Source organism: Miscanthus floridulus, chromosome 6, assembly GCF_019320115.1.
Source record: "Miscanthus floridulus cultivar M001 chromosome 6, ASM1932011v1, whole genome shotgun sequence".
In the NCBI taxonomy this organism is placed as follows: Eukaryota; Viridiplantae; Streptophyta; class Magnoliopsida; order Poales; family Poaceae; genus Miscanthus; species Miscanthus floridulus.
Window position 1 is genome coordinate 41,314,981 of NC_089585.1, and position 8,155 is coordinate 41,323,135.

At 59.9% G+C, this 8,155-nt stretch overlaps 2 protein-coding genes across 2 annotated transcripts; one reads left to right on the forward strand and one right to left on the reverse strand.

Moving 5' to 3' along the window:
- The first annotated feature begins 1,913 nt into the window (after positions 1–1,913).
- On the forward strand, positions 1,914–3,926 carry LOC136460523 (uncharacterized). Its single transcript, XM_066460183.1, has 4 exons — positions 1,914–2,104; positions 2,190–2,565; positions 3,181–3,424; positions 3,514–3,926. The coding sequence occupies exons 1-4, from the start codon at positions 1,914–1,916 to the stop codon at positions 3,924–3,926; spliced, it is 1,224 nt and encodes a 407-aa protein (XP_066316280.1).
- Positions 3,927–4,035: 109 nt separating this feature from the next.
- Positions 4,036–6,218, reverse strand: LOC136460524 (uncharacterized). Its single transcript, XM_066460184.1, has 2 exons — positions 5,666–6,218; positions 4,036–4,082 (listed from the first exon to the last, which is right to left on the reverse strand). The coding sequence occupies exons 1-2, from the start codon at positions 6,216–6,218 to the stop codon at positions 4,036–4,038; spliced, it is 600 nt and encodes a 199-aa protein (XP_066316281.1).
- Positions 6,219–8,155: the final 1,937 nt, after the last annotated feature.

Here is an 8,155-nt window from a genome sequence, read left to right on the forward strand (position 1 = left end):
GGGCTCGGTGCCCAATTCCTTTGCCTGAAAGGAATCGGGGGGGGGGGGTTATTTCTCTCCCTACGGCTAACAACGGCAGGCGCGCCTTTTGAGGCGACTTTTTCGGGGTAGCGAAACGGTGCCTGCTGCTGCTGCGGTCGGACACGATGTGGTGTCAGCCGACGGGATGTATCTGCACGCACGATTTAACGAGGGGGGAGTGGGCACGTGGGCGGTAAAACCGGATCTGGATAACCGTGCCGGATCTTTTGGGGAAAACTTCCCCGATTTCGTCGCCCGGCGGTTTTGTCTTGTCCCTGCATAAATACGCAAAGAACCTCGCCCTTCCCCTTCTTACCTTTTCCGCACTCGTCTTTGCTGCCTCCCTGTCGTTGTTGAGAGCTTAGAGCGCCGGGGAGGAGAAGGGGAAAGGCGAGAGACTGAAAGAGAGAGGGAGAGAGATTACCGTCGTAGCAGCGCCCTCCGCCGCGCAATGGCTGGTGGTCCCGTCATCCTCCTGGCGGATCCCTGGGAGCAGTCCGACGTCATCGAGGAGAAGCTGCAGTCGCTCATGGAGGCCGGTCTTCTTCGCCCGATCACCGACCCTGACGAGCCGGAGTGGATTGCTCCGGGGAACGAGTCGGAGCCGAGGCCGCGCGATGGCTACGTGGTGAGCTTCGTCGTCTTCCACGAGCGAGGCCTTGGGTCGCCGGTGGACAACTTCATGCGGGTGCTCCCGCACTACTACGGTGTGGAGCTTCATAATTTCAGCCCCAACTCCATCGCGCAGGCGGCCATCTTCGTCGCCGTCTGTGAGGGGTACTTGGGGATCGCTCCTCACTAGGAGTTATGGCTCCACTTGTTCCGAGCGACGTTCACCACCAAGCCGGGGGGAACGAGGGGGGCTCGGAAGGTGCAGAGGGCCGGCGGCTGCACTGTTCACGTACGCCAAGACCGGCAGTCCCTCTACATCCCGGCCCAGCTGTCCTCGTCCAACCGTCGTTGGTACGATGGCTGGTTCTACCTCCACAACGACGGTGGAGGACTTCCCCCTTATACCGGGCGGGTTGTAGAGAGTCAACCAGAGAAATGGGGATACTGCGTCGTCAAGGCCGATCAGCCTAGGCTGGAACCGCTCTTGAGGGCCTTGGGGAAGCTGCGTGACCACGGTCTTTTGGCGGCCGTGGTCGTGGCGGCTTTTCACCGCCGGAGGGTGTTGCCGCTGATGGCCCGGCGGCGGCGGCTATTCGAGATGACGCCGGGCGATCCGATCGCTGGTGTCAAGATGTCCGCCTTCGCCCTTACCGACGACGAGACCCTGCGTCGGGTGAGAGAGGCGGTAGATGGGAAGCCGAAGATTGATGATTTGATGCCGTTCCTGATGCGCCCGTCACGGGGGTATGTCCCGCTGGTAAGTTGGATGTTGTCGAGGCTTTCGCGGCCTTCTTGTTTTTCGTTTTCCTTTTTTCTTTTTTTTTGTCTGTTGTCTTACTTCGTTGTTCCCATAGGGGATAAGAGACGTGCGAGGCTCCCCGCCGCCCGTTCCCGAGGACGCCCGGCGGCGGTCTGTGAACAGGGCGCGTGCCGAGGAGGAGAAGAAGAAGAAAGATGCCAAGGAGGCGAAGCGCACGAAGAAGCTCCTTGCGCGCGAAAAGCTGGACGCCCGTCGCCGGCGTCAGAAGCTCGACGGTCTCCCGTTGGAGCCGTCTCCCTCGTCGTCGATGTCGGATTCTTTGGGCGACGGCGACGGGCGCGAGGTGGGGACGGCCTGCCTGGAACACCTCCCCAACATTAGGGAGATGGTGCCCGGGGCGCCGGCAAGGAGCCTGACGCTCCCAGGAGGAGGAGGTGTCCCGGGGCCGGTGGCGGCTCGTCCCGGGGCCGAGGCCGACACACCTGAGGCGCGGGTGTTGGAGGAGCGTGCCGTTAGCCCGATGGGTTCGACGATGGAGGTGGAGCCGGCGACGGTGGGGGTGACCCCCTCGTCTCCGCGAAGGGTCAAGGAGGTGCCGGGGCCCGACGGAGGCCAGCTGGCACCGGTGGTCACCGAGGCCACGCTGCTGCCACCACCGCCGCTGTCGCAGAGGAGGCTGGCGGTGTCGAAGCGGCTGCATCCCCGTTCGCGGTAAGCGTTTTTTCTGGCGGAGTACGTAGTACTTCTTGTTTGCCCCTCGGTCGCGTGCTGACCTTGGGAGTGTCTTTGCTTCTAGCCAGACGCATCTGGTGGAAGATCCTCCCTTGGCGCCCCGTAAGGCGCTCAAGGTGAATGTTAGCTCCTCTGCCCATCAGGCAGCGGAGGTGCAGGCTGGCGTGCAGCGTGGCGTGGCGTCGGGCGGGGCCGTTTCGGAGGAGGCGGCTGCCCAGGAAAAGGGTGCCGAGGCAGCCGCGGAGCGAGTGGAGGAGGAGGAGCCCATGCCTCGCGATGTCGCGGGTCTTGGGGCGAAGGAGGCCGGGGCGTCCATTATTGCCGAGGCCATTGAGGGTGAGGCCGGAGCCCCCGAGACCTCTGAAGCCAGGGTGGTGGACGCCGGGGCCACCGAGGTAGAGATGGCGGAGGCCAGAGCCCCCGGGTCCGTCGAGGCTGAGGCGATGGAGGTGGAGACGGAGCAAATTTTGGCGCCGCCCCTGGTTCAGACAATCTCGTCTGATGATTCTTCCCGAGGGAAGGAGGCGGCGGACGTCGAGGAGGCCAGTACCACGGAGCAGCCGGTCCCAGATCCCGCCGAGGGGAGTTCGGCCCTTGCCCGGCTACGGCCCGAGCCCCGTGGGTGGAACTTCCCGCGTGTTTTCTGGCGGAACCAGGCTGATCCCGAGGGGGAGCCTGTGTTTGCCCTTGAAGATATCGTAGAGGGGGGGCGGTGGGATACCCTCGAGCAGTACCACCAATTGGCAGTGCGGTCGCTGCAGATGGCGATGACTATTATGGGACGGGACTTGCCCGGTGTCACCCAGGTAAGTACCTTCCTCTCCCGTGCCGAGTTGTTTTCTCTTCGAGTCCCCTCGCAGTGTTTTGATGCGCGTTTCTTACCTTTATAGGAGCTCGAGACCCGGTCCCTTGGGAAATCGGTGTTCCTACGAAGGGAGAGGGATATCTGGGACCAGCTCTGGCGGCAGAAGGGCCTGCTCGCCGACGCCCAGGGGCTTTTGTCAGCGCGGAGTGCGGAAATGGAGGACCTCCGCCTTCATTGTGCTGACCTTCAGGCCGAGTTGGTCACGGCTAAGGGGCAGGCTGCCCCCTTGGAGGCGAAGATCAAGGAACTGGAGGAGGAGCGAGACTCCTTTAGGTCTCGGGCCCAAGAAGCGACGGCCTCTGCGAAGGCCACAGCCGGGCAGCTGGGTGCAGAGCAGAGTGAGCATCAGGCGACGAGAGTCGCCTTGGCAGAGGTTACCAAGGCGGCCGACGCCTCTCGGGTCGAGGTCCTAGCCTGGAAGAACAAGGCCGAGGGTAAGTTCCGCTAAACCGTGTTCCTTGTTCCATTTGTTCTGGTTCGCGTTTGACTCCTGACCCCTCGTTGCGACGTAGATCTAAAAAAGAAGCTTCCCAGGCGGCTGAGGCCTCCGTCGCAGCACAAGCGGCGCTGGATGCTGAGGTCCGGGAGCATGAGGCGTTACGTAGCGTTGTCCGTACCGCCTGCGAGGCCCTGGACGTCGAGGAGGTCCAATCAGCCAGCTCCCTTGGGAGCCGCCTGATTGCGTTGAGCGGCCGCGTCCGCGAGAGGATCCAGGGGGCGTTGCACACGGGTGTCAAGCGCGCCCTGGCCGTTGTCTCTTCGCACTATGCCATCAACCTCGAGGCTGTCAGCGACGGCTATGTGTTGCCAGAAGATGACGAGGAGGCTGATGTGGAGGTCGTGAAGCTGTTGGAGGCGGCCGAGGCACCTGGCACGATGCTGGCTGGTCTGTTTGAAGAAGAGGTGGTCCCTCCCGCGCCGGCCACCGATCCTTGAGCTTTGACCTGGGCCAAAAGGGGCCATGTAACCGGATTGAGTTAGTTGCTGTATCGTGACGTTTTTGTGGCTGTTGAGGCCTTTTAAAGTATTTGCGTATGTGCGTCTTTTAACCGTTTTCTGTTCTACTTCCAAGCCTGTGCCCTCTGTCTCGATCTTGGGAACCCGCAAAGAAATCTCTCGGGACTTAAGCCGTCCTTCGGCGAAGGGTGGTGAGGGAGCTGCCGTAGCCCAGAGGCGTAGGCCGTTCTCACGACTCGACCGGCCCTTTGGCCTCTAGACAAACTTTTGGTCTTTTGGGTTTCTTGTGAAGGTCCCGTCGGAGCGCGAGAGAGTTTGGCGTAGAAGTTTTTTGAAAGACCATTAACAAACGGTGTTTGAGACTTAGGGGGTTTCGGGACTTAGGGGGTTTCCTAGGGTTTCCCCTTTTTGGCCCCCGAGGGAGGCTCGGCTTTGCCGAGGCAGAGCCGAGTCTCCCTTATAGCGCTATTGTGACGTCGAGCCCCTATCTCTGCATAGAACTTCCTCGGAGCCTACGCTGTCCTTTGGGTGAAAAGGTGGTGAGGGAGCTGCCGTAGCCCGGAGGCGTGGGCCGTTCTCACGGCTCGGCCGGCCTTTTCGCCTTTGAGACGTTCGTACGGTCCTTAGGTTCTATACAATCGACTTGTCTATAAGGGGGGTTCCTCGAAAGATTATAACAACTAAGAACGCTTCTTTATTGTATTTCGAGAAACAATGTAAACAACGTTTGGAAATTTAAGGGTAGAAACGACGTAGCTGTTCTATGTTCCAAGCGTTTGTGAAGATTTTGCCCTTCTCGTTGGCCAACTTGTAGGTCCCGGGCTTCAGCACTTGAGCGACGATGTATGGCCCTTCCCAGGGTGGGGTCAGCTTGTGGCGGCCCTTGTTGCTCTGCCTCCGTCTCAGCACCAGGTCGCCCACCTTCAGGTCTCGGCTTTGGACGCGCCGGGCTTGGTAGCGTCGTAGGGCTTGCTGGTACCTGGCTGAGTGTAGCAACGCGACGTCTCGGGCTTCCTCTAGTTGGTCGAGGGCGTCTTCGCGGGCAGTGCGGTTGCTTTGCTCGTTGTACGCCTGTAGCCTCGGGGAACCGTATTCTAAGTCAGTGGGGAGGATGGCCTCGGCTCCATAGACCAGGAAGAACGGTGTGAATCCCGTGGCTCGGCTTGGGGTATTTCTTAGGCTCCAGATGACTAACGGGAGTTCGGCAAGCCATTTCTTGCCAAACTTCTTCAATTGGTTGAATATTCTTGGCTTAAGGCCTTGTAGGATCATGCCGTTGGCATGCTCTACTTGGCCATTCGTCCTTGGGTGCCCTACGGCCGACCAAGCCACCCGGATGTGGTGGTCGTCGCAGAACGTTAGGAACTTGCGTCCGGTGAATTGTGTCCCATTGTCAGTGATGATGGTGTTAGGAACCCCAAACCTGTGGATGATATCGGTAAAGAACAGCACCGCTTGCTCGGATTTGATCTGAGCGATTGGGCGAGCCTCGATCCATTTGGAGAATTTGTCGATAGCTACCAGCAGATGGGTATGGCCCCCGGATGCCTTCTGCAGAGGCCCAACCATGTCCAGCCCCCACACAGCGAATGGCCATGTGATGGGGATGGTTTGGAGGGCTTGGGTCGGAAGGTGCGTCTGTCGAGCATAGTACTGGCATCCCTCGCAGGAGCGTACTAGCTTCGTGGCGTCGGCCACCGCCATTGGCCAATAGAAACCTTGGCGGAAGGCGTTACCTATGAGCACCTGAGGCGCCGCGTGGTGCCCGCAGACTCCCACGTGCAAGTCCGAAAGTAAGGATTGGCCAGCCTCGGTGGTGATGCATCGCTGGAGAACACCAGATGGGCTACGCCTATACAACTCGTCGTCGCAGAGGGCGTAGGTCTTGGCGCGTCGCGCAAGCCGTCGGGCTTCGGTTCTGTCAGCGGGCAGTTCTCCTCGAACGAGGTGATCAAGAAAAGGGACTCGCCAGTCCGTTCCTTGGTCGACCTTGGGAGGCTCTGCATCAATCGCCATGGCCTCGGGCTCGGCGGGCGAGGTCTCGGTGGTAGAGGGGGCCTCGGGCCCTGCGGTGGGCTTGGCCGATGGGCCCTCTTCCATCGCTGAGGTGTAGTCGATGGATGGCTTGTGGAGGTCTCTGGTGAAGACGTTCGGGGGGACCGGGGTCCGTGCGGCCGCCATCTTTGCTAGTTCGTCCGCGGCCTCATTGAACTTTTGTGCAACGTGGTTGAGTTCGAGACCGTCGAACTTGTTCTCCAGGCGACGTACCATCGCGCAGTACGCCTTCATTTTGGGGTCATGGCAGCTTGACTCTTTCATCACCTGATCGACGACGAGCTGCGAATCACCCCGTACGTCGAGACGTCGTACTCCAAGTTCGATGGCAACTTGTAGGCCGTTGATGAGGGCCTCGTATTCGGCGACATTGTTGGAGGCGGCGAAGTGAAGCCGGATCATGTAGCGCATGTGTACTCCGAGGGGCGAGACCAGGAGCAGGCCCGTGCCAGCCCTAGTCTTCATCAGGGACCCGTCGAAGTACATGGTCCAGCATTCTGATTGGATCTGAACGGGTGGCAGCTGTGTGTCGGTCCATTCGGCTACAAAGTCAGATAGGACCTGTGATTTGATCGCCTTTCGAGGCGCGAAGGACAAGGTTTCCCCATGAGTTCGACAGCCCACTTGGCTACTCTACCCGAGGCCTCCCGGTTTTGGATTATCTCTCCCAGAGGAAAAGACGACACCACAGTCACCGGGTGGGACTCGAAGTAGTGACGCAGCTTGCGTCGAGCCAAGACTACTGCATAAACCAGCTTCTGGATGTGGGGGTAACGCGTCTTAGTTTCGGAGAGCACTTCGCTGATGAAGTAAACAGGTCGTTGGACGGGTAGAGCATGTCCCTTCTCCTGCCTCTCGACTACTACGGCCGCGCTGACCACTTGGGTTGTCGCGGTGACGTAGAGCAAGAGGTGCTCGCCCTCGGCGGGCGGTACCAGGACAGGGGGGTTGGTCAGCAGTGCTTTGAGCCTGGCGAAGGCTTCTTCGGCCTCGGCGGTCCAAGAAAAGCGCTCGGACTTTCTCAAGAGGCGGTACAGGGGCAGGCCTTTTTCGCCGAGGCGTGAGATGAAGCGACTTAGGGCCGCAAGGCATCCCATGACCCTCTGTACTCCCTTGAGGTCTCTGATTGGTCCCATGCTGGTTATAGCTAAGACCTTCTCTGGGTTGGCCTCAATGCCGCGTTCCGAGACTATGAATCCCAAGAGCATGCCTCGGGGGGACCCCGAACACGCACTTCTCGGGGTTGAGCTTGATGCCCCTCTCTCTAAGGCATTTGAAGGTCACTCTCAAGTCATTCACGAGATTTTCGGCCTTTCTGGTTTTGACCACGATGTCGTCTACGTAGGCCTCGACGGTCTGCCCAATGTTGTCGCCAAAGACCTGGGTCATGCACCGCTGGTACGTGGCACCTGCGTTTCTGAGGCCGAAGGGCATCGTCACGTAGCAGTACATGCCAAATGGTGTGATGAAGGAAGTCGCGAGCTGGTCGGACTCTTTCATCTTGATTTGATGGTATCCGGAGTACGCATCGAGGAAAGACAGGGTCTCGCACCCTGCGGTGGAATCAACGATTTGATCGATTCGAGTAATGGGAAGGGGACCTTTGGACAGGCTTTATTCAAACCGGTGTAGTCTACACACATCCTACCACTTCCCATTTTTCTTCTTGACTAAACGGGGTTAGCCAACCACTCCGGGTGGGATACTTCCTTGATGAACCCGGCCGCCAAGAGCTTCTGTACCTCCTCCCCGATGGCCCTGCGTTTTTCTTTCGTTGAAGCGCCGCAGGCGTTGCCTCGCCGGTCTAGATCCAGCCCGGATGTCCAGGGCGTGCTCGGCGACTTCCCTCGGTATGCCCGGCATGTCCGAGGGACTCCATGCGAAAATGTCGGCGTTCGCACGGAGAAAGTCGACGAGCACGGCTTCCTATTTGACGTCGAGGGTGGCGCTGATTTCAGCGCCCGGTCGTCGGGGCATGCGGGGTCGACTGGGATGAGTTTGACGGTTTTCAGCGGGCTCGAACGCCCCCGCGCGACGCTTGGAGTTAGGCACCTCGCCACTGAGCTGGTCTAGGTGGGCGATGCGGGTCTCGGCCTCCGCAAGGGCCTCGGCATACTCGATGCACTCGACGTCGCAGTCGTATGCATGTTCGT

Coding starts and splice junctions, on each gene's coding strand:
- LOC136460523 (XM_066460183.1), top strand. CDS start 1,914: ATGGGTTCGACGATGGAGGTGGAGCCGGCGACGGTGGGGGTGACCCCC. Junction 2,105..2,189: donor CGGCTGCATCCCCGTTCGCG/GTAAGCGTTTTT, acceptor CTTTGCTTCTAG/CCAGACGCATCTGGTGGAAG. Junction 2,566..3,180: donor CCGGGTCCGTCGAGGCTGAG/GCGATGGAGGTG, acceptor GCTGACCTTCAG/GCCGAGTTGGTCACGGCTAA.
- LOC136460524 (XM_066460184.1), bottom strand. CDS start 6,218: ATGGTACGTCGCCTGGAGAACAAGTTCGACGGTCTCGAACTCAACCAC. Junction 4,083..5,665: donor AGGTAACGCCTTCCGCCAAG/GTTTCTATTGGC, acceptor CGGGTTCCCAAG/ATCGAGACAGAGGGCACAGG.